We start from the raw sequence: 27,031 nt of genomic DNA, 5'->3' as shown, positions 1-27,031 counted from the left end.
TCTGCAAGTGCTGCAAATGCCCACTAAAGAAAGAAAATGAGTGTATTTAAATTCTATTTATTGAAATACTTTTGAACAAACAATACTTTTTTTGTTTTTCCATCTGGTGCAGACATGAATAAATTGGAAGGTTTTCCAACATGTGAGCAGGCCACATACAGCTGTCCATGGGACAGGTTGAAATCATTGGGGTGCATGGCAACAGTACATCTTCCCTTGTAAATTTACCGTTTAAAATTGCTGCTTCAACGACATTCATTATCTTTTTTATTAACAGCATGGTATCATTGCATTTATGTTTTGTAGAAGAATAATAGCCACACCAAACCTCAGTGTTAAAATTTATGACTACATGCCTGGCAAATTAAGTGAATTCAAGAATTCAGTTGGATAACTGACAAATGCATCTCAGTTCCCTACAGTATTTATGGACTGGTATGTTGATGCTTTGCCTGGTATTTTGTTTTGAATGAAATATATGACACTGACATCATTGTGTCTTCCATTCCTACAGAAGATAAAAGATACCTTTGCAAAACTGAAGCTTACCCTCCTAGACTGTACGGGTTACCTAAGATACACAAGCCCAATGTCCCATTGAGACCGATAGTAAGTGCCATTGGGGCTCCTACTGAAGAGCTGGCTAGATATCTTGCTTCTTTGTTGCAACCGTATATAGGTAAAACTGACACTCATATTAAAAATTCCATGAATTTTATCGAAAAACTGAGGGAGATAACAGTTAGTCCAAGTGACATCCTTGTCAGATTCGATGTAGTATCCCTGTTCACCATCGTCCCTGTTGACGAAGCTCTTTCCTACATAGCTGATATGTTTCCTACTGATATAATAGCTTTGTTTCGACATTGTCTATCCTCGACTTATTTTCAATATAACAATGAGTTTTATGAACAAATTGATGGGGTGGCCATGGGTAGCCCTCTAAGCCCTGCTATTGCTTATCTATTTATGGAATTTTTCGAACAGCAGGTGCTGTAGTCGGCCAAAAAAAGCCCTTTGAAATGGTATCGATACGTGGATGACACCTTTGTGAATCATGCTGAAGAGGAACTGAGTGAGTTTTTGGTGCACATAAACTGTTTCAATCCAAGCATACAATTCACCATGGAGAAAGAGAGTAAGGGACAACTAAATTGTTTGGATGTATTGGTTATTAAACGGGCAGATGGGACTTTAGGGCACAAGGTATATAGGAAAGACACACACACCGATCGTTACCTACATAAGAATTCGAATCATCATCCTAGGCAGAAGACAGGAGTCATAAAAACTTTCGTGGACAGAGCTAATAACATCTGTGAGCCAATTTACTTGCAAGGTGAATTAAGACATTTGCGAACAGCCTTCAAGAGAAATGGGTACACTGACAAGGAAATAGATCGAACACTCCACCCTAGAAGAAAAGTGTCCGAAAATACACGACAACAACAACCGTCGGCTGGAAAAGTTTTTCTTCTATTTATTCACAACATCACAGACTGTATTGGTAAAGTTTTGGCCAAGTTTCAAGTGGAGACAATCTTTCGACCTACCAAGAAAATTGGTGAAAGTTTAAGATCGGTGAAAGACGCACGACACCCTTTAGCTACCCCAGGTAAAAGGAGTGTTAATACCTGCCTAACGGAACACAAAAGGAACTGTAGATTGGGACAGATTGAGAAATCAGCTGTAGCGGAACACGTTTTCAAAGACGGTGATCACGAAATAAAATTTAGTGAGGCAAACGTGATAGCCAGGACCTCACATTATTATACTCGCATGTATAGAGAAGCTATAGAGATCTACAAGCACGGAAATAATTTTAATAGAAAAGAAGAAGGATTAAAACTAGACAAGATATGGCGTTCGACTTTGTACCAACAAAGTAACAATCGATTACCTGTAATCGAGAGAGATGGCACTAGTCAGAGATAGTTTTAAACTCGAAAGCACATGACGAGTGGTGGCGCCATCTAAGTGCTCTATATAAGAGGGACCACCAGCGCCTAGCAGCCAGTCGCCGACTCACCTCAGAAGATGTTGCCCGCAGCCGGCAACGAAACGTCAGGAAGGAGAAGTAGTTTTATATATGGGCCACGGCAATTCAGCCCGGAATTTTTAATTAATGAAGACGCCGGCCGTGAAAGCTTACATTCAATGATAAGTTTTTCTAATATTACAGAATGTCTTAACTCATTCGAATTTCTTCCAAGCAGAATTTCTAAAAGAACAGAATCATGAGTGAATGTATGACAACCTGGTCATGAACAGCTAGCATTTTCACTTCTGTACTTTGACAATACATTACTCTTGATCTATAATGCCTAGGATGTTGTGGTTTCAGATCAACAAACTTTAGGTAAAGAATTACTAGAAATTATATTTGTTTATCTATGATAGTTTAATTATTACAACAATTTTTCTGTGAGATGAATTTTGAGCAGACATTTAGTTTCTTGTATTGTTATTGCAGACATCATGCGTTAATTCCATGCAAACTGTGGTATGCTTTCCTCAAGATGCATATGAATATGTTAGGCCTAACATCTTGTAGTTTGGAGTCCAACTGAGAAATAAGTAAGATTTATTTCATCTAATCATTATATTGTTTAAGAATTACCTTCAGCAATGGTATGTAGTATACCCAAGCTACAAAATGTATTTCAATGGAAGCTGAAAGAAGCCTCACAGTTTGAACCAAGTTAAATGCATAATGCTCCAGATAATCGTCTGTGAAAACTAAATGTACATTCAAAACTCATCTGACAGACAAACTGTTGTGATAACTGAACTATTACAGATACATAAATATAATTTCTAATACTGCCTAACCTAATGTCATGCAGTGTTGACATAAAACTACAATGTCCTTAAAGAGTAACAAATTCTCAAAGTAATTGTAATACTAGACAGGTCATCTTGTAATGCTATTCTTCCTGGAAAGGCTATAAGCATACAATACTGCAATGCCTGCATTATTTCTCAATTGTGATACAAAGTTGCTTTGGACATGCATGCACATCCAAAGGAATAAGCACTGCAGCTACTACAACCATTATGAAATGCACTAAATGTATTCACAATTGCAAATACGGACAACCATCAGCTGTAGAATGGAATGATGCCAATTAAAATTTATGCCGGACTGGGACTCTAACACACATTTCCAACTTATTGTGAGTGGTTGCCTTATCATTTGGCTATCCGTGCACAATATTTCATGCAATTCATAACAGCTGTAGTCACCACAGTTCCGAATTTTGCATTGCCATTGAAGTAAATGTCTCTCCTGTATGGGAATATATATGTATGAGTACATGCATGGTTGACGACATGTGGAAGTTTTGGTCTCAGTGAGTAGTGCATGGATAACCAAATTGTAAGGCAACAACTCATGATAAGCAGGAAATCCGGGTTCCAGTCCTGCTCTGGCACAAATTTTCATTCCATTTACAGCTGCTGGTTGTTCATATTCACAAATGTGAATACCTTTAATTGAGTTAGGAAATTTTTACTCATGTAGTATTTGTATTTTGCCAAAGGTATTCTGGATTGGATGGGAAACATGTTGTCAATATGTTTGGGAATAATGTGCATATTTGCTGTGGTTGAGCAATGTTTGATGTATCAGTGAATGCAGTGTTACAACACACACTGTTTTCAAGAAGATTTAATTTTTGAGAAGGTACATGATAAATGGCACATACTTGGCCATTTTCTGTCCTCAATTCTTGAAAGTATATAGGCACTTCAGACGAAAGTAGCATTTTAGCACACTTATTTCATTCCCACACAAAGAGAAAAATGTAGTTAATGCATGGGGCAGATGGATATGTGTGTGTGCGTGAGTGTATACCTGTCCTTTTTTCCCCCTAAGGTAAGTCTTTCCACTCCCGGGATTGGAATGACTCCTTACCCTCTCCCTTAAAACCCACATTCTTTCATCTTTCCCTCTCCTTCCCTCTTTCCTGATGAAGCAACCGTTGGTTGCGAAAGCTTGAAATTTTGTGTGTGTGTGTTTTTTTATTGTGTCTATCTACTAGTGCTTTCCCATTTGGTAAGTCATGGAATCTTTGTTTTTTTTATATATATATATATATATATATAACCACAATTGCAGTATATATATATATATATAAAACAATATAATGGAAGGAAACATTCCACGTGGGAAAAATTATATATAAATACAAAGATGAGGTGACTTACCGAACAAAAACGCTGGCAGGTCGATAGACACACAAACAAACACAAACATACACACAAAATTCAAGCTTTCGCAACAAATTGTTGCCTCATCAGGAAAGAGGGAAGGAGAGGGGAAGACGAAAGGAAGTGGGTTTTAAAGGAGAGGGTAAGGAGTCATTCCAATCCCGGGAGCGGAAAGACTTACCTTAGGGGGAAAAAAGGACAGGTATACACTCGCACACACGCACATATCCATCCACACATACAGACACAAGCAGACATATTTAAAATATGTCTGCTTGTGTCTGTATGTGTGGATGGATATGTGCGTGTGTGCGAGTGTATACCTGTCCTTTTTTCCCCCTAAGGTAAGTCTTTCCGCTCCCGGGATTGGAATGACTCCTTACCCTCTCCTTTAAAACCCACTTCCTTTCGTCTTCCCCTCTCCTTCCCTCTTTCCTGATGAGGCAACAATTTGTTGCGAAAGCTTGAATTTTGTGTGTATGTTTGTGTTTGTTTGTGTGTCTATCGACCTGCCAGCGTTTTTGTTCGGTAAGTCACCTCATCTTTGTATTTATATATATATATAAAACAAAGATGATGTGACTTACCATACGAAAGCGCTGGCAGGTCGATAGGAAAGAGGGAAGGATGAGGCAACAGTTTGTTGCAAAAGCTTGAATTTTGTGTGTATGTATGTGTCTGTTTGTGTTTCTATCGACCTGCCAGCGCTTTCGCATGGTAAGTCACATCATCTTTGTTTTTAAATATATTTTTCCCGCTTGGAATGTTTCCCTCTATATATATATATATATATTTTGTTAACAAGAAATGACAGTAAAGAATATTTTTATATATTTTGAGAGGCCAATGTCAGAATACGCAAACTGCTGAACAGGGGTCAACAAGAAGTTCGCAAACTTACACCACTTACAGCCCAAACTGCCGGTTTCCGAGCCAAACATATCCTTTCAGATTGAGACGAGTTACCCCAAAATATAATACTGTTGTGACTCAGCGATCATTCAAAGCGCCGCCGCGCAATTACGCGCGTCCTCTACGTGCGGCGCTGTCTGCCAGCCATGCAGCAGCTGTGCCACCTAAGCGGCCAGCCAAGCAGCAGCCGCTAGACTGGGACTCGGTGCTCATTCGAATGCTAACGTGTACACATGTCTTGCTTGTCAACTTACTCTGTGACTTATATGTGTTGTGTTGTTCTGAAATGTAAGTGTTAAACTTGACGTTATAACAATTGGCGATGAGGTAGTGGATTTTTCCTTTTCACCATTGACCCACAGGTTTCCATGGCTACTGTCGAGCAACTATTGCAAAATCTCCTTGAACAGCAAACGCTTCTAACAGCGGCGATTCGCAATTTCGTCGCGTCGTCAAATGCGGGGCATTTCTCGTCGTCGGCTATACCTCCTTTTCCTCCTTACGATGAGACGGTGGAAGACTGGTCTGATTATGAAAAACATCTTTGACAGCACTTCTTGGCATTTCATGTCACGGACGAACAACCATGTAAGTCTCTGTTCCTTTCCTGGATTTCACCTCAAATGTATCGGTTGTTGTCGCAATTGGCTTCTTTGAAGGATCCTGCGTCTTTGTCCTTTGCTGAAATGTGCTCACTTCTGTCTGTCTATTTTCAAAAGCAAACACATGTGGTAGCCTCTCGTGTTGCCTTTTATCGTTGTCAAAAACAGCCACATCAATCCTATTGCGCTTGGGCTGCTCAACTTCACGGCCTCAGTCGAAAGTGTCAATTTGTTACTGACGTTCACAAAGAATCCTATGCCGATTCCATGGTACGGGATGCTATTATCTGGTCGGTGCCCGACAAAGAAGTTCGGCAACATGCCCTCCAGTTGGCAAATCCAACTCTAGATGAAGTTCTCTCCATTGTGCAGTCTTTTGAAATTTCTCGCGCCGCTGGGGCGCAAATAGAGGCGAGGGGTGATGTCGGGGAAATACAACCTCTGTGCGCTGTTGACGACGCGTGCGGCGCGTCCCCACCAGCCGACGTGGCCGCAATGCGCTCCCACGCGCAGCCTCGGCCTAACCGTAAACAACCCGCTAAGAAACTGCAGCAAAACCCCCGGCAACTTCCTTCATGTCCGCGGTGTTTTACAAAACATTCACGCGACGATTGTCCCCAACGTTGGGCTGTGTGTCACAATTGCAAAAAGAAAGGTCATGTGTCTTCCGTTTGCAAATCCGACCGTATACATGATGTTCATGAACATGACGCTGATTCTGATTCTGTGTTGTCTGTCAATTGCACTTCTTCCCTTTCAGGGAAGTTATTCCTCACTGTCCAAATCCTTGGTCGAGATGTTCGCATGCAGGTGGATACCGGTTCTGCTGTCACTATAATTAATTCACAGACGTGTCTTCAGTTGGGTTCTCCACTCCTGTCACCTGTCACTCGGCAATTACGGACGTACAATAAACAGAAGATTTCTCTCTTGGGACAGTTTAATGCTGAGGTATCTTACAAATCCATTGTTTGCACTGTTCCCATATTTGTGGTCGACCAGAGTAACGCAGAGAATCTTTTTGGTTTTGATGGCTTTCGTGTTTTTGGGTTCTCCATAGATGACTCTGTCAATATCGTCTCCGATGCTATTCCTTATGCCCAATTGGATTCCTTGTCGACGACATTTTCGTCCCTTTTTTCTCCTGGGTTAGGCCGTGCAAACAACTTTGAAGCTCGTATCACGCTCAAACCCACTGCTCGGCCTAAGTTTTTTCGGGCTCGGCCCATTCCTGTGGCCCTTCGCGATTGGGTAAAACGGGAGCTGGATCGTCTCACTACTTCAGGGGTATTGCTTCCTGTCACTTCCAGTGAGTGGTCCTCTTCTGTCGTTGTCGTTGCTAAGCCAAATGGTGATATTCGTCTCTGTGGCGATTTCAAAGCCACTGTAAATGCTCAATGCCTCATCGACACTTACCCTATGCCCCGTCCTGAAGAACTGTTCACTAAACTTGCTGGAGGCAGTATTTTTCTAAAATTAACCTGTCAGAAGCTTATCATCAACTTCCTCTCGACACTGCTTCCCGGCAGTTTCTGGTCCTTAACACACCTTTCGGCCTCTATCAATAACAACGATTGCCATTCTGGGTTGCTAGCACCCCTGCTCTCTTTCAGCAATTCTTGGAACAATTATTGCTCCCTGTCCCTGGGTGTATCAATTACATGGACGACATTGTTGTCACTGGCTTCACCACTGAAGAACATCTTCAAAATCTCCGCACACTTTTTCATGTCTTACAGACTGCCAGTCTTAAGTGTAATCTTCAGAAATCACAATTTTTTCAGGCATCTATCACGTACTTGGGGTTTCAACTCTCTCGGGAGGGTATTCGTCCACTTCAGCAAACTGTCGCTGCAATCGATGCCCTTCCTCGCCCTGCATCTGTTAAGGAACTGCAGGCCTTCTTGGGGAAAATGGCATACTATCACAAGTTTTTACCGTCTGCGGCTTCGGTGGCTCAGCCGTTGCATCGCCTGTTGCATAAAAATGTGCCTTTTCACTGGTCCGCGTCATGCGATGCGGCTTTCCAGAAACTGAAGACTATGCTGAAACAGGTCCCGTGCGTGGCTACTTATCGACCTGGGCAACATGTTGTTCTTGCCGCAGACGCCTCTCAATACGGGGTCGGTGCAGTCCTTGCGCACCGTTTTTCTGACGGTTCTGAACAACCCATTGCTTATGCCTCCAAAACGCTCACGGATGCCCACCGAAAGTATTCTCAAACTGAAAAAGAAGCTTCGGCCATTATTTATGCTCTTAATAAGCTGGGTGTTTTTCTCTATGGCTCAAAATTTCATCTTGTTACGGATCACAAACCACTTGTTTCCTTGTTTCATCCATCAACGTCACTTCCCGACAAGGCTGCACACCACCTCCAGCGTTGGGCTCTTTACTTGTCTCGTTTCAATTATGAGATTCATTTCCGGCTGACGGCTCAACATGCAAATGCTGATGCTCTGTCTCGCCGTCCCATGGATCCTGATCTGGCATTTGATAGGGACAAATCTTTGTGTTTCCACCTGGATGTTGCCGAGCAGCGGGTTGTGGACGGGTTCCCCATCACTGGGGACAGGCAGGGGGCTGCTACGGGTTCTGACTCTACCCTCTCCCGGGTTTTACGCTGTATTCAGAAGGGTTGGCCAGATCGCCCATCCGCTAAGACTTCTGATCCATTGCAGAACTACTACGCTTTGCGCTACCGCCTCACGGCTAGGGATGGTGTTATCCTCCTTTCCACTGACAATGCTTCGCCACCTCATGGCAGCGGGTCCCTTCACTTGGACGGTTCACCGCCGACGACCTCGTCTGGGTACGGGGATATGGCAGGCGGCCAAAATGGAGTCCGGGCTGCATCTTACGACATTTTGGCCAACGCCTGTATGAAATCCAGACGGACACGGGTGTTGCAGTGCGTCATTCGGACCAGCTTCGGCCTCGTGTGCCGGCAACGCCTGTTCCGAATGCCGCTACACCACCTTCGGCTCTACCTGACGCTCGGGATCTTGGCATCTCTCAATACTCACAACGCAGCCCTCTCACCGTCATCGCAATGCCAGCACAAGAACGGATGCCACCAGGAGACGTGCCCATGCAGGAACCGGATGACCATCCTCTGTCAGAACCAATCTACTCGCCTCCTCCTCCAACGGATGCCGACACATCGCCCATGTCTCCTGTTATATCAACTGGACTTGACGCAATGGGCAGATTGGTGCATGGGGCCCCTGCAGATTCGACCACCACGTCTCCTGTCATCTCGACTCGTTATCATCGGGGACACTTCCGTCCGTACGGGAAGCCTCCTCCTCGAGACTTCACGGCGAATCAAACAACGCCTATGGACATTAGCCATCTCCAGGACACCTCCATCAGGACCAGTGCAACAATTTCAAATGGGGGAAAAGTGTTGTGACTCGCCGACCATTCAAAGCACCGCTGCGCAATTACACGCGTCCTCTACGTGCGGCGCTGTCTGCCAGCCATGCAGCAGCTGTGCCACCTAAGCGGCCAGCCGAGCAGCGGCCGCTACACTGGGACTCAGTGCTCATTCGAATGCTAACGTGTACACATGTCTTGCTTGTCAACTTATTCTGTGACTTATATGTGTTGTGTCGTTCTGAAATATATGTGTTAAACTTGACGTTATAACAAATACCATATGACTAAGCGAATGAAAATAAGCAAATTAGACTAATTTTCATGTCGAACAATCACTCACTTCAGATGCTGTTTGAATAGTGAACATGGCAGCATTAAGTATTTGAACAAGATCCTGAACGTGGGCTTTCCATGACAGTTTACTATCTTTCTGAACACCCAGAGATTTGAACTGTTTAGTTTCACTATCTGTATGCCCATTCTGTGAAATAAAAATGTCCGATTTTGTTGAATTGTGTGTCAGAAACTTTAAATCTGAGTCTTAATGTGATTTAGTGTTAATTTATTTTCTATGAGTCATGGACTTCTGCCATGAACTGCACTATTTGAAGCAGCGCCAATGTTGCACACAACTGTCATCAGCAAACAGAAATATTTTAGAACTACCTGTTATACTAGAGGGCACATCATTTATATAAATAAGGAACATGAGTGGCCCCAACACTGGTCCGTGAGGCACCACCCATATGACCGTGCCCTACACAGATCCCACATCACAGCCATTCTCGACACTATCAATAATGACATTTTGCTGTCTGTTGCTAAAGTAAGAGGTGAACCAATTGTGAGCTACTCCCGGTATTCCGTGATGGTCCAGCTTCTGGAGCAATACTTTGTGATCAACACAATCAAACGCCTTGGTTAAATCAAAAAATATGCCGAGTGTTCGGAGCCTTTTGTTTAATCCATCCAGTACCTCACAGTGAAAAGATAGAATAGTTGTTAAACCACTTCTGAAGCCAAACTGTACATTTGATAGCAAATTATGTGATATAAAATCCTTGGTTATCCTTACAGACACAGCCTTTTCAATAACTTTTCTCCCTTTTCATAAAGCAGCTTTAATACTGTGTACTTTAATCATTCGGGAAACTGACCTTTCTTAAAGGAAAAATTACAAATATGGCTAAGTACGGGGCTTACATGTGCAACACAGTACTTTAATATTTTGCTAGGCATGCCATCATATCTATGAGAGTCCTTAGTCTTCAGTGATTTAATTATTGACTCAATCTTTCTCTTGTCTGTATCACAGAGGAGTATTTCAGTCATCAATCTTGAAAAGGCATTTGCCAAGAGAGTTTAATGATTCCCTCTGGAAACTAAATTTTTATTTAATTCACCAGCAATACTCAGAAAATGATTGTAAATACTGTACATATATATCTGATTCATCACTAACAGAAATATTTTTACTACGAACTGACTTTATATCGTCGACCTTGTGCTGCTGACCAGACACTTCTTCATAACTGACCATATGCTTTTAATTTTATCCTGTGAATTAGCTAGTCTATGTGCATACTACATACTCTTTGCCTAATAACATTTTTAAGCACCTTACAGTACCGTTTGTAATGGGCTACTATAGCTCAATTGTGACTACTTCTAACATTTTGATATAATTCCCGCTTTGTACTACATGATATCCTTATCCCACCAGTCAACCATCCGGGCTGCCTTTTCCTGCTAGTACCCCATTTAGAACATTCTAATTGAAAGCAACTCTCAAAGAGCATGAGAAATAGGTTAAGGAAAGCATTATATTTGTCATCTATGTTATCGTCACTATAACATCCTGCCACTCTTGTTCCTTGACGAGGTTTAAAAAACTCTGTATTGCTGTTGGATTAACTTTCCTACAAAGTTTGTTATTATATGAGACATTTGTCTGAGTACAAAAACCTTTTAGAGTTAAAATTTGTGCATCATGGTCTGAAAGAGCATTCACCCATTTACTAACAATGCCCATCTAGTATTGAAGAATGAATAAAAGTATTGTCTATAGCTGTGCTACTGTTCCCCTGCATCATAGTTGAAAAAATACAGTCTGCATTAGGTCATATGAATGTAGGAGATCAACATCCTTTTTCTTGGACCATCACATACAAAATCAATATAGAAGTCACCACATATAACTAATTTCTCGTACTTCCTATAAAGTAAATCAAGAAACCTCTCTAGCCTGAGCATAAATGCTCTGAAGTCAGAGTTAGGGGACCTACAAATATCAACAATTAGAAGTTTAGTTTCGCTAAATTCAACTGCCCCAGCACAACATTCAAATATCTGTTCAGTGCTGTGCCGTGATATGTCTATGGACTCAAATGGAATACAGTTTTTTTACATACATGACCAATCCCCCCCCCCCGCAAGAAAATCCTTGGGGCAGTTCATGCACACGTGATTGATACATATGCTCTGAACACCTGGAAGTTAAGTGTGTAACAGTATTTTCTTTGTGCCTGCCTGCAACTCTACATTTCATCTTTATGGCAAGTAGTGATGTAAGTTCTTAGGTTTTCATAGCTAGAATAAATTTACATAACATTTGCTGGGCTGTAGACTTAGTCATATTGTAAAATGATGCACCAATGTTTCAGCCACTACTACAAGTACTTCTCATCAGGATATATCAAACTTCGGTACATCATTTTACAGCATGATATGGTCTACAACTCTGAAGAATTTCATGCCTGCAGAGTTTACAGCTGCCTCAGGAGTTGCAGTCTCACTCAAACTGTATATCAACAGCACAGAGCAGTTAGCTAAACACACAACATAGAATTTTACAGACGGCCAACTGAGCTTTTGTATGTCATATTACTGCCAAACATATATGGCGGTTAGGGATAACCATATTCCTTATTAACCCATACATTGTCATAGAAAACATTATATTGACTTTAAAGTAACAATAATAGACACCAGAAATTAAAGGGAGGAATTTATATATACTAATGACCATAAATATGCGTAGTGTTAAACAGTGTCAACATTTTGTAATAGTAATTAGGTTAAAAAAATCAGTCTGAAATGCTACAAGAAATATACTTAATAATTCAAGTGACAAATTAATCCACATACCTTCACACTAGTAGACTGCAACACTTGGAAGAAAAACCGTGGAATATAAAGTGGTGTCTGAGACAGCACTTCTACCTGACGCAAAAGAATCTCCACATGCTGCAAATAAAAAGACACATATAACTACGTGTAAGTAGTGAAGACTGGATCTGAAATACATCTTACAGTGCAAGTTGAACAGTTCTTGGTCTGACACGAAAATAGCATACGTACTGAGTGACTTTTTGATTAACTTATTGATTAATTAATAATGCAATTAATCCATTGTGCTCTATTGGCCCCACCAAGGACGAAAACCTTCTGGGATGTGTAAGAGCCAAGATACAACTTAATCTGTAATTTGTATTGATAATGAACTGTCACCATACTGCTTAGCATCGTTTTTTTTCTTCGTCCACTGATATGTAGCCTAGTACATTAGCAAGAAAGTTACTATTTGGGGGAAAAACAAAGCTGCTGCTACCTCAGCTACATAAAATAGCTGCAGTTTATCTTCTGTTGGTAGCTTAATACTTATGTCAGTAATGATCAAGGAAAAGAAGGAGGTACCCACAGTGCAGCAGAATGCGTGCCATGTGCATTTATGTTTTGTATTTGTTAATGCTGAAGAAAAGCTTGGCACTGTTTTCAATCTTGCTCCTATGCCTACAGACTGCTAAAAGCCTTGACTACACATTGAGCGGTACCTCCTTTTAGATGGTAGCTTCTTGAAGAACTCGGTACCTGAGTATATAACTCTGCTCTTTAACCTTAGACATGGAAGCAAGGTCTACTTGAATATTATCTTTCTGCCTTCTGTTTTGATTGTGACACTTTACATCAGGTTGTAGTCTTTGTCTTTTCTTATGTCCTGGAGTCCCTTAAACATATTTCTTGATCAATCTACCATCTGTTCACCAGATGGCATGTCTTATTTATTCCCGTTTCAGTCATTACTACCACTGTTCACCTGGTGACAAGTCTTACCCACTTCCATTTCAGTCATACTTACATTATTCTCTCTAATTTCTTCATTGGTCCACTTATCTTTTTTTTTCTTTCTATCAGTAATTCATCCCTCTTCATTGCTCATTGAGCAGTAACAAATTTTTGAATGGTTTTAACATCGAAAGTCCATGTCTTACTGCCATAAGTAAAAATGGGTTATACACAATACCATTTCAGAGTCACAGGAATCTTAATTTGACAGTGGAATTTTCATTTTTAAAACTATACTGAGTTTAATAAAAACACTGTCTCATTTCTACTCTTCTTCAACTGCGTTTAATACAGATCAAATTTATTGCTAATTTTTATTATTTTCTTCTTGATATGCTGATCATACATTATTTTTATCTTATTGAAATTTATTTCATGCCTTTTCTCAAACTTCCTCTATTACATTCTTCCACTCACAACTGAGCTTTATCTGTGCTAAAAGCAAAGATACAATGTCTTCAGCAAAATGAAAGTTTTTCCGAATGTTTCATTTACATACATTACTTCTCCATTTCCCCAGTTGAAGGCCTAGCAAACACCCAGTAGGACTGCTGAGAATAGTTTTGTAAGCACGCCTACTCCTTCTATTAGTTTTAATTTTCTCAATATCCTAATGAAGTGTAATGGACACTGCAGCATTAAGGTGTATATCATTCAGTCTTGCTTCTCAAGGCTTGTTGCTGTTATTGTTGAAACTGAGACAAAACTTTTCATAATCTAAGTAACCTCAACAATGTGGTATTCATATCCATTGCTTTACTTTATAACTTCATTTATGACTTGCAATGGTCTAAGTCCAACCCCTCGTCCAAGTCGTGGGAGATGGGCAACGGCACAAAGTAGGGGATTGCCTTTAGGGGCGATGTACAGCGGGGACTTCGTGTGCCCCAGGACCGCTACGGTAGCTGAGAAGGCCCTATGGGAACCCTGAAACGTGACGGCTAACGGGGCTCTGGTGAAGCTGCGATAGGCCTAGCAAGCCAGTAGTGGATAAATCAACTGCTTTCAAAAAGGGAACATGCCTCGGATCACGGAACGGATTTAAAGGAAACGGACCAAGCAATGGAAAAGGATTACGAGATGGTTTACGGCTGGGCACCTTAAACATAAGGACTCTAACTGGGAAGTTAGAAGAAATTGTAGAAATGATGGAAAGGAGGAAATTGGACATCTTGGGACTTGCTGAGACTAGGTGGAGAGGAGTTGGTGAAAAACCACTAAGTAAAGGATGTAAACTGTACTGGATAGGGAATGAGAGGGGAAGAAATGGAGTGGCAATAGTGGTCAGAGAGGGTCTGCAGGAGGAGGTGGAAGGTATCAATGATCGAATGATAAAAGCCAGAGTACGGGTGAAAGGAAAAAGCATTGAAATCATCCAAGCATATGCCCCACAGGTGGGGTGTACAAAAAAGGAGAAGGAGGAATTTGAAGATGACATGCAAAAGCAGCTAAATGGAGGAAATCAGATTATAATAGGGGACCTCAATGCACATGTTGGCACAGACAGGAAAGGATTCGAGGAGATAATGGGACCAGAGGGCTGGGGGAACCGAAATAGAGAAGGAAAATTGTTGCTGGAATTCTGCAAGAGGAATGGGCTGGCGATCGCAAATTCGTGGTACAAGAAGAGGAGTAGTCACAAAATAACTTGGTACAGTGGGGACTGGTCCCAAACTTCAGTAGTAGACTATGTACTAGTGGATAGGCAGATGATGAGCAGCCTCACAGATGTTAAGGTCATACCATCTGAGGCCTTAGACAGCGACCATCGGCTGTTGGTAGCCACCCTAAGAGAGAAAAAAGATAGGAGGGCAACAGATATACAGGAGAAAAGGTTGAAGACATGGATGCTGAAAGAGGATGAACGGAGGACCCAGTACCAGACACTGATCAGGAAGAAGCTGCCAAAGGAAGATCAGAGAACAGTGGAAGAAGAATGGGGCGATTTTAAGAGGGCTCTAGTTGAGGCAGCTGAGACTGTGTGCGGAAGAACTAGCACAAAGAGGAGAAGTAGGGAAACCCCATGGTGGAACAACATATGTAAAGAGGCAGTACTTCGAAAGAACAAAGCCTTCAGAGAATGGTTCCAGACCCGAACAGAGGAAGCTAGGGTAAAATATAAGGAAAGCAAGAAAGCGGCACAGACCATAGTAAGGGCGGAGAAGAAGAAGTGGATGGAAAAATGGACAAGAATGTTAGAAGAGGACAGTGAAGGGAACAAAAAAGTACTTTACACCATGGTAAGAAATAAGAGGAATGACAGAAGCGAGTGCCTGAGGATCATGGATAATAATGGAAGAGTTGTGGAGGAAATGCATGAGCTCAAAAAGATTTGGAAGGAGTACTTTGAAGATCTGTTGAATGCTGCCAAGCAGGTAACTAACAGCGATGGAGAGCCTAAGGCAGCAGACGATTATAATAGTGGGGAAATTGATGATCTAACTTGGAATGAAGTGGAAGAAGCCATAAAGAGGATGAAAGGGGGCAAGGCACCAGGTTGGGACGAAGTAACAGTGGATATGATACGAGCAGCAGGAGAAGTAGGAACCCAGTGGCTATACAGAGTGCTGAGGGTGGTGTGGAAGGAGAACAGAATTCCTGAGGATTGGAAGAAAGGAATTATAGTCCCGATCTTCAAGAAAGGGGATAAAAGGAGATGTGAGAACTACAGAGGAATCACCCTGCTATGCCACTGTGGAAAAATCTATGAAAAGATGCTGGAGAAGAGAATAAGAAGCAGTATTGAAAGTAGACTGCAAGAGGAGCAGTACGGTTTCAGACCGGGAAGATCAACAACGGACCTCATATTTGCGGTAAGGCAACTGCAGGAAAGGCACTATGAGTACGGGAAGGACTTAATCATGGCCTTTTTGGATATTGAGAAGGCGTATGATAGTATCTGTAGGGACAAGCTCTGGGATGTGCTGAACGCAAAAGGGATAGATGAAGAGATTACACGAAAAGTCAGAAAAATGTATGAGGGAAGTGAGAGTTGTGTGAAAGTGGGGAGGGAACGTACTGCATGGTTCAAGCTGGAAAATGGGCTGCGACAGGGAAGTGCACTTTCGCCTTTATTGTTTATTATTGTTATGGATGAAATCCTACAGCAAGTATCAGATGCAATTGGAGATCATAAAATGAAAGCAGTGCTTTTTGCCGATGACCTGATGTTATGGGGAAATTGCGTGAAGGAGGTGCAAGAGCAGTTAGATGCATGGGAGGCAACGGCAGCACAATATGGAATGCATTTCTCTGCAAAGAAAAGTGAAATAATCGTCACAACAAGGAAGAAGAATAGGCCAAATGTGGATATAACTTGTGGAGGGGAAAAACTACAAGTGGTAGAGAACTTCAAGTACCTGGGAAGCGTGATTGAAAGTAAGGGGGGAAACGCAATGGAAATAAATGAAAGATGCAGAAAAGCAGGGCAGTTCTACAAATGCATTAGGGGGCTTATTTGGAGCAAGGAGGTGCCACAGAAATCCAAGGGAATTATATACCGAACCTACTTTGTCCCCATATTGACATACGGAAGTGAGACATGGGTAATGCACAAAAGCGACAAAAGTAGAATACAGGCTAGTGAAATGAAGTTCCAGAGGAGCAGGTTGGGTGTAACAAGACGAGACAGATTGCGAAATTTGTATGTGAGGGAAAGACTAAAGGAGGAACCAGTACAGGACAGGATAGAAAAATCAAGACTGCAGTGGTATGGACACATGAAGAGAATGGATGAGGGAAGAATTCCAAAGAGGATGTTTGATCTGCAACTGGAGGGGAAGAGGCCCAGAGGAAGACCAAGAGATAGATGGGTGAAGGGAGTGAAGGAATGTGTGGTGAGAAGAGGAGAGAACTGGACGAAGGTGGAAGAGGGGGAATGGTGGAAAGACAGAACACGGTGGAGAGGCTTGTGTTCCCGACAGACCCAGCCAGTGGCTGGAAACTGTCCAAGATGATGATGATGAATGGTCTGTTGCACCTGTATCCATTTCTAATGCCAGCTATTAGCTTTGACTAATTAAACTAAAAGTTTTGAAAAGGAGGGTTTGGTGCTCAATGTGTTGCCTCCTTCAGAAGATATTTTGGCCAAAAGCTTAAATATATAGTGTCTTTTCACTGTGTCTCTCTGCGGCTCAGCATTTCCTCTATCTCCTTTTCATAATATTATTGTTATTCCATCCTGGACTTTCCACTGTTTAAACAAAATACTTTTTCTATATACTGGTAATAATTTTGCTGAATATCCTGTACATTATGGAGAGAAGGATAATAGATCAGTACTTTCTTATGTATTGTTTATTGTGTTACAGTGCAATTACAGGATTGTTCCAATTTTGGGGAATTGTTTTCCTCTACTTTCTGTTGTATTATTTTTCACCCAGTTTTAACAATTTCTATTGAAATGCCGTCATCTATAGGCATCGTTCCTTTCCTAATAGCTCAAATGGCTCTATGCACCTTAACTGGAATGACTTCCAGAAAGTCATGTCTTTCATGTACCTGTATCCAGGATTCTCTTCTTGAACTAAACAAACATTTAAGTAAATTTTTGAATGCTTCTATACTTTTTTCTTCATTACTGGTTACTCTGCCATCAGCCACTGAAACTGGTGAAATGTGAGGACTATCCAGTTAATGTTATTATAATTATAATAATTATTATTGAATCTACTACTGTTTTCAATTATTTCTCTTAACAAAATTTCATTGTAAATGCTGACATACACTCAGAGATATATGTCGATAGTTCTGTTTAATACAGCTTATTTTACCATATTCCAATTGCTGTTAGTTTGAAACTCAAGCTTTGTCTTGAATAACTGCCTTTCTCTATTTCAGATTATCTTTTCGACTGATTTCTTCATTCTTGGAACATCTTTTACGGTCCATGTACATGCCTTTGTTAATGTGTTATGTGCCACATGGGTCATACTCCTGTGAAAGACTCATGTGCAAGACTTGTTCGACACACCCACCCAGCACATCCTACTCCGTTCCCAACTGAGGCTTATCTTATCCTATCAGAGACAGCATCACATGTGAAAACAGTCATGTCGCATACCAGTTATGCTGCAATTTCTGCAGAGTAATTCTCCTAGATTGAATCTCTGCTAGCTGTATGCTCCACGTCCACCTCTACCCCTGCCCCAGGACTTTGATTTCACTTACTCTACACGCACAACCTCTTTGCCACTGTCTTCTCTTCCTCTGTTCTGCCTCCCCTCTGAATCCATTCCTTCACATCACTGTGATCGTGCACTGCATCAACTCTCAGGTTCATGTGCTTGTTTTGCATTCCTACCCCATGCACCTGCTGCCTGTCCACCACCACCACCTCTCCCACTCCCCACCCTCTTTCTCCCCTCACCACTCTACCCAACACAACTCCCCACATCAGTTGAGATACAGTTCTAGCACAGTGTATTTTGCTGGTACAATGCAAGGAATTTCTCAGGCTTGTTTACGTACATCAGGACTTATCATTACCATGTAAAATGTGCTAATTATATGCTGAGAAGTCTACAGTGGCTTGATCCAACAGTGACTGAAGCAAATATCTAAGCACCACATCAATAGTTTACCAAAAATGTAAGTAATGTGTAGTTAGTGTGAAGTGGATACGCAAAACAAATCCAAACTTGCCTGGTGGCTGATTACTTTAGGCCCTTCTGCTTGTGGTAACTGCTGGGCTAAAGCACTCGCCTGCTGACAACGCTTTACCAGTTGCTGTGTTTCCAGGTTACTCTGCTGGTATATGCTATCACTGAAAGCAGTTGAAAATGCATGATGAAAATATTGCTAGATATAAAAAAACAGATATTTCTGTTAACTGTAACACCGTATTTGGAAACATATTTTTTATGTAAGAGATCCAATGACAGGCAGCATGCTGTTCATCTCCATAACAGTCTATTCAGCCATGTCATTCACAAAAGCTTAAATGTGATACGTCTAACACAAGAGGAGCCAGTGCAATAGCAGAAAGAATAGTGTGCTTCCATGACTTTGGAATTTTACATAAATTTATTGTGACCGTGCAAAGAATTTGTTAACACTACATCATCTTGCAAAATTCACAAAGTCCTTGGGTTACAGATTCTCCCAAAGTTGTTGCAGCATATCAGATTTAACTATTTTGTCTGTGACATAAATTCTTGTTCAGGACTCAGTGACTGTAGCTGTTCATGATGGTGTAAGAAAACTGTATCCTTGATAAATCCACATGCATAAAAATCAAAGGCTGTCACGTTCAGGGAATGAGTTGACTATGTGATAGGACCAGCTTAATCTGTCCAGTGACCATGTAATCTATCCTTGGGGGCAGTCCCAGACTTCATTAAAGAAGTACAGCAGTGCATCATTTTGTTGTACATGTGTAAACTGTGCATATTGCTGGAATAACGTTATGTAACAGTTGATAAAGCACTTATAACCTTAAAAGAAATGGCTGCAGCCGAAGTTTGCTGTGCTCATCCTATACCATTCACTTTTAAAGTCACCAGACAAGGAAGTAGTCAACAAACTACGGATGCTGGGGTTCACTGAATCCATATCTTCAAACCCGAGGGCATTGCCCTAGTTTTTATTCAAAAGCCAAATCTAATTCTTCACTTGAGTCAGTATTTTAAGTCCACAATGCATCACTGATTCTCACCATCTCCACTACTAGCTGAACTACCTGGGGATGAGACTTTCACTGATGGATATTTGCACACACTTCCTAACTAAGCTTTGCAAAACATAATTATGATATATAATTGAGCCTATATGGTTACAAGCATCTACCTTAAAGATGTTGTGAGAAAAAGGTGTACCCTCTGAATGGACAGCAGAACGCAATAAAACATTTAAAGCATTACAAAGTAAACTGAGGTTATTGTCTTGCCTGTCTCACTTTTCTGTAGTGAGTAATACTCACCTATAGTGATTAACAATGTTCACTGAGACAATGCTTAGCTCTGGAACCCTCACTGCATCAATGTGAATTCAGTCATTGCTAGATGAATGTCCAGATATACTTGCTATTTAGTGCCATCTAGAATGTCACTGTAGCGTACACAATCCACAGTGTGTATTCAGCCAGCAAATAGTAGCTGTACAAGTGTGTGTGTGTGTGTGTGTGTGTGTGTGTGTGTGTGTGTGTGTGTGTTCCTCTTGTAGGCATTTTAACATTTTTATTCCTGAAACTATCAGTATACCATACCCTCCAATGCTTTACTTAGTATTTAAATTAAGTATCACCAATTTAGAGATATCATAGAAGGCCAAACCACACAGACAAAGGGGAGGGAGAGGAGGACTTTAGTGAGATATTTCTAACAGTGATACAAATAAGTGACTGAAGTTTCACAAATATATCACAACTATAGGTCTCTCTTGATTCTCATAGTTTCTTCTTTGCGGAGTATCTAATCATTTTATTATGTTTCTGATCGATTAAACAGAAAAGTACAAATAAAAACACATGGGAAAGCAAGTGGCACATTGGAGCTTTGGTTCACGAGAAGTGCTTGGGTTTCAGGAACATTAGCATGCAGTCTTTGAAAGGCAGATATCTTGGCTCTAGTCTCACTTTGTCTCACAGCCTCAACTGGCAACAAAGATTAAACACTGTTTACCTGCAATTAACAGGAAGAATTATCACTTTTCTGTATATCTAGCATGTTATTAATGGTAGTAAAGTTTGTATTACAGCTGTAACACTCATTTGCTGCTTGATTCTAAATGACATACCATTTTTCTTGAACCATTAGTAATTTAAGAAACAAGCTACTGTTTTAATAATGTTATTATTTATTTCTGCAACTAGTTTTAGTCTAAGATATCAACTTATCACAGAATTTGTGTACGCAACGTAACATTTGTACCATACTTATACTTGAAACTTCCTGGCAGATTAAAACTGTGAGCCCGACCTACACTAATATTTGATCTGCCAGGAAGTTTCATATCAGCGTACACTCCGCTGCAAGGTGAAAATCTCATTCTGCGTACTTATAGTTCATTAACATTAATAAAACCAACAAATTTCAGGGACAGATTGCTTGGCGTAAATGAAGGAAAGAAGGCACATACTTATCAATCCATAAATCAAAGAAAATGCAATGTCTCCAGAATGAGATTTTCACTCTGCAGCGGAGTGTGCTCTGATATGAAACTTCCTGGCAGATTAAAACTGTGTGCCGGACCGAGACTTGAACTTCGGACCTTTGCCTTTCGCGGGCAAGTGCTCTACCATCTGAGCTACCGAAGCACGACTCACGCCCGGTCCTCACAGCTTTATTTCTGCCAGTATCTCGTCTCCTACCTTCCAAACTTTACAGAAGCTCTTCTGCGAACCTTGCAGAACTAGCACTCGTGAAAGAAAGGATACTGCGGACACATGGCTTAGCCACAGCCTGGAAGGTAGGAGACGAGATACTGGCAGAAGTAAAGCTGTGAGTACCGGGCGTGAGTCGTGCTTCGGTAGCTCAGATGGTAGAGCACTTGCCCGCGAAAGGCAAAGGTCCCGAGTTTGAGTCTCGGTCGGGCGCACAGTTTTAATCTGCCAGGAAGTTTCAAAATGCAATGTGCCAAAAGATTATTTATACAGTAAAAAAGTGCTAATTGCAAAGAAAAAATTAGAGAACATAAAAATTCTAGTCTACTGCTCAAATAAGAGCATATTCATTTTTAAGAGAGCCATCCAGAAAGTAAAGAATGTTTTACCATTATCAAGATATTCTTTAATAATAATGCAGAAGCTCAATATACATTGTTTATAACTTACTTTGCCTATTTTTCCACACAGCCACCTTTTATATTAAGGTACTTGTCTTACCTTGGCACGAGTTTGTGTACACCCTCTTCATATCATGCGGCTGACTGGCTACTTAACCAGGTCACAACAGCATCCTTCAGGTCTTCATCATTTGTAAAGTATTTTCTAGGAAAATGATCCTTTATGTTTGGAAACAGGAAAAAGTTTGACAGACCCAGGTCTAGACTGTAGGGAGAATGCTTGAAGGCGTCCCACCAGAATTTCTAATGCAGCCAGGCCTGTGCCTGCTGGGCAGTATCTAGACGTGCATTGTCATGCAACAGAACAATTCCATGTGAGAGCATGCCTCTTTGGCAGTTCTGTACAGTCAGATAAAGATGTTTGAGGCTAGCACAGAATGTATCACTATTGACTGTTGTGTTATGGGGCACGATATCGATGAGTATGCCCCAGAATACAGAGGCCATCAGTTTTTGAGTTCATGCAGTTTTTTTGATCTTTCATGGCCTCTGTGGCAACTTAACATGACACGCCAATCCATAGACCGTCACTTCATTGGGGGGAGGGGGGGGGGGGGGGGGGTTGCAGTATTATGAGTAATCCACGTGTTTAATTTCCTGTAACCATCTGGTCGATGAATGTGTTGCTCAGCTTTTCTTAATGCTCCAGCAATGCTAATGCAGCACCCACTCAAGCAGTTTTCTGGTCATCCGTGAGCACACATGGTACCCACCATGCATAAATTATGTGATACCCTAAGTGCTGAGTGACAATTTTATGCACAATTCAACAATACACTTCTTGATATTGCTCATGTACATCGCTAATTGAGAATCATGAATTCTCTTGAATGATCCAATGCATCTTTTGTTTCAGTGCATCAGTGATGATGGAGGGTTGCCAAGATCTCTTTTCATCATAAACATCTGTTCTGCCATTGCTAGACATCATGCACCCCTTTTGGATGCTGGCTGCATGCATTAAACCTTTCCCATAAATAGTAACAAGTCTGCAGTGAACATCACAGGGTCTAACATATTCCATCTGCAGAAAATAATCAACACCTTGCACCTCACAGTCACTGGGATTCACAGTCGGCACAGCCATGATCACAGCTACTTTTGCACTTACCACATGACAGCGTCCAATTTGCAGCTGCATGCGGCAACTGTCCGAATCACACTGAACACTGGATACCAATTACAGGCTGCCACAAGACAGTATGTGCAAACTTAGACATGAAGTAACATTGCAAGAACAGTCACATTGTAAGTACTGACCTGAAGTCAAGCACAGGGTCTTCTTGATAGGTTGCTTGTGACACTCTTTCCAAAGTGTGTGCCATCAACACACACATCTGCTGCAAGCTGTAATTCATTAAGGAGAAATAGGAGCATTGCTAAAGAGAACACAAAGAAGATAGTTATTAGTTACACCTTTTAACCAAAAGATTTCCTGAATGGTGAACTTCTTACAATACAATCATACAAAGTGTATAACAAAGATAAGCACCTAAAATAGTGATAAAAACAGAGTGTCAAAAAATCATAAACAAGGGAAGTTATAGATACGATGTCCACAAAGTGAACATTTTAGGATTAATTGAAGAATTCAATATCACTTCACCAATTCACAATAATGCTGCCACCCTTCACCCTAACTATATCTCAGGACATCCCTCAAAACAGTAAGCTACATCTAAAACTTCGTATTCACATTTATTGGCATCAATTCACACTGAAACTGTCACATTTCAACCTAATTGTGACTAGGGCTACGCTGTAGGTCAGTCTGTCAGCACAACCCACAGTCCAAAAACTAATACAGACACATAAGAAATATTGTCAGTAGTCCATTCTCTTTCTGTTTGTGCACATACAAAGCCACACGCCACATCATCATTATGTTATGTGACACAATTAACATCTGGTATTAGTAAGTTCAGCTGGGCTATTTATTTTTCCCTTTTTCATATGCTAATTCTCATGCAGCCAAATCCATTGAGAAGTCTTCCAGAAGGATACATTTGAATATTTGCAAGAGATGCAGGATCAGCATCAAAAGCAGACTGGTAGAGCTTCCAGTACATTTCACCACATAAGCGAAAGTCTTTCACACACTTACGCAGCTGCCATGAAAAAAAATAGAGAAATCCAGAATTAGCAGCTGTATTGACGCACTGGTAAATAAATTTACAAATAAGTTTTACTTCAATTGAAAACCACAAGGTGAGGAGGGATTAACATTACAGACAAGGTGTGAAACATTAAATATCACTCCAATTAAATTCATTACAATGAGTGCTCTCTCATGTGTTTTCAGTGTGACTGATTGATGGAGTACTTCTGGATGTTCAGCTGAGCTGTTTCCATTTTACGCACAATATTTTGATGAACGACACAGTAGTCTTCTTAAGTGCTGTGAGTTGTGCTGTTATGTGCTCTTGCTGCATGGGCTCCAACCAGAAGATGACTAGTTCCGTTGCTGAAATATTGAGAATAAAATGGAAACAACAACTCAGCTGAACTTCCAGAAGTACTCCATCAATCAGTCACACCGAAAAAATGAGTCCTGATTCAACAATGGGTTTCTTTTCGAAGGGAAAAAAGAAAAAAAAAGGGGAAGAGAGGAAGGAAAGAGAGAAAGAGAAAGAGAAAGAGAGAGAGAGAGAGAGAGAGAGAGAGAGAGAGAGAGAGAATGATCATAATCACTGCAAGATGCATTGTGAGTTATTTAAATGAATTTTTCCTCTTAAACAGGCCGCAAGGAGCCACACTATTGTTTTGGCTATTTTATACAGATATCCAACTACTAAACAAGAGCATTAGTCATGGAAGAAATCAGTTACTTTATTTACATAAGTTTATAAAACATTGAAACAGGTGGTTGCACAAATAGAAATGGCAAGTGTGGTAGACAAATTATTATACCCATTTAAGGGAACATGTTAATACTGAGTTTACAAAAGAGAATGCAAAAATTAACGCTAATTCCTCTGTCTCTAACATCTGCCAGTTCTTTACGCCAGACACCAGTCAACAAAACAGAAACAGAATAACCTGTGCAGTTATTCAAATTCTGGGTTATTTGTCCCATAAGTATGGCATTTTAATAATATTGTTTTCAAAGTCTGTTTATTAAATTTCTAAACATTTGTGTTGCTCTGTTCAAATTTATATGCTATTTCCTAATGCAATAATATAGAAGAATGCTGGTATATTACTTTTATGTTAAACTGGTGAGGTGTAGAAGATGTGGAGTGTTATGGTATTATGGAAAAGTCACCCTATTTGCATCAGGGGAGACTTTTTGGATGAGACAAGAAGGAAAGACATTACTTATCGCAGAGTCACCCAATGCCCCAGACCAGAGACCTATCAAATGATGTGACAAGGCAACACTTTCTTTCTCATCCCATCCAATAGTTTTCCCCTAACTGGGGGTTTTTGAGTGATGTGCCACTTGGTGAGTAGCTTTTTCAATTAATTTTTAACTATTCAATTATATAAGTATCTTCTTCAATACCTGGGCACTGGAAGGAGAAACAATAACAAAAGAGAATTATCAACTCCATCACCAGCTGTACGAACAAGTTTAGCTCTAATGACTGCAACTATACAAAGTAAAGAGACTGGTAGTTGCATCACAACTGCACTTCACCCTCATTCATCTCTTCTGATTCAAAAAAAGTGTAGAGCCAAGTTTTTACACAGCTCCTTACTCTCCAGATGTGGCTCCTTCAGTCTTCTTCTTGTTTTCAAATTTAAATGCACTATTTAAAGGATAGCGTAAGAGGAGATACACACACACACACACACACACACACACACACACACACACAGTCTGATATTGGGAGGGGTGGCATGGGGGGGGGGGGGGGGGGGGGGAGAAGGGATGGGAGGTCATTGTATGCAATCTGTAAAGCTGGCCAAATTTACTTTCATTAAACTGAAAACTTTGTTGAAGACACTAACCAAGAGTCTCCCACAATTACACCGTGTATTAACTGAGAAGATTGTTTCAAATGATATCACCTTATTTTGAAGTACACATGTATCCGAGTGGGCCTATACTGCTTCATATAATGTAAGGAATCTGCAAGTGCTACAGAACACATCCCTGCAGCAAGTGTTACAAGCCTTAAACTTCATTAGATTTACTGAGTTGCTCATGACACTGGCAGCCACCTTTCCTACAGCAACACAATATATTGGCAATCCATTTTTATCTTTCCTGTCATACGTTTCGAAACCAGCAAATCAGGAACGTCAGGACCTGAGACAGGAACAAAGCTTGGAAACATGGGCAGCTCTTGAGGTTGCTAAGGGACTGAGAACCACTCATATCCACATCATTACCATTTCAGCCCATCACATCCAAGTCGTCATTCTCTCACTAACATCTGTCACTTATCATTGCCTTCATGCCATACCTATCAATGTTTGGATTGTTAATGCCGTACCCTGGTATGTTATATTGAAGTAAATGCCAACTGGCAACAGTCATTTGAGGTTTGTGAGTATTTGCAACCAAGCAATGTGGGAAATGGGAGAGTGATTTTTTGTTCGCAAGGAAGGTAGAATTCCAAGGCAGAACTCTCACCATTGCTGTCCTTCTTAATGAGACAGTATATGTACATATGTAAGTAGTGTTGTTGCTCAGTTGAATGGCTGCTTCATGTCATTTTGTCATACTTTAATAGTAATGCCTGTAATTTACTGACATGTAATCTTTCATTCATTATGAGCTATTCGTCATTCATAATAACTGAAATCCCCAATATTCTAGGTATAGAAATGAGAATTAAATTTTTCAGGGATGAAGTCATTTTTAAGACTTGACTTTAGTTTTTATGTGTGTGTTTAACATTCATTTATGAAACAGTCATTCAGTCTTTTAATGTTGGAGGTGAATGAATGGGTAGGACTTGCTCCATGAAAATTCCTATTGCATTCATAGTTTGGGGATAGCTTCTTTTATTAGTATTCAAAACTTGAAGGATCCCTGGTTCAAACCCAGCCACTGCTTAAATTCTGAATAA

General features: G+C 40.8%; 1 protein-coding gene across 1 annotated transcript in view; it reads right to left on the bottom strand.

The window, feature by feature from the left end:
• The window catches only part of LOC124795422 (integrator complex subunit 7), a 171,097-nt gene that overhangs the window by 24,100 nt on the left and 119,966 nt on the right, over window positions 1-27,031 (bottom strand). Inside the window, 4 exon segments of the mRNA XM_047259451.1 lie at window positions 12,252-12,350; window positions 18,873-18,993; window positions 23,271-23,357; window positions 24,015-24,118. Of these exon segments, the coding sequence (XP_047115407.1) occupies window positions 12,252-12,350; window positions 18,873-18,993; window positions 23,271-23,357; window positions 24,015-24,118 (411 nt within the window).

This window comes from Schistocerca piceifrons, chromosome 4 (genome assembly GCF_021461385.2).
Source record: "Schistocerca piceifrons isolate TAMUIC-IGC-003096 chromosome 4, iqSchPice1.1, whole genome shotgun sequence".
Lineage (NCBI taxonomy): Eukaryota > Metazoa > Arthropoda > Insecta > Orthoptera > Acrididae > Schistocerca > Schistocerca piceifrons.
The sequence above is the reverse complement of the archived record's forward strand: the minus strand, read 5'-3'. Positions and strand labels throughout refer to the sequence as shown.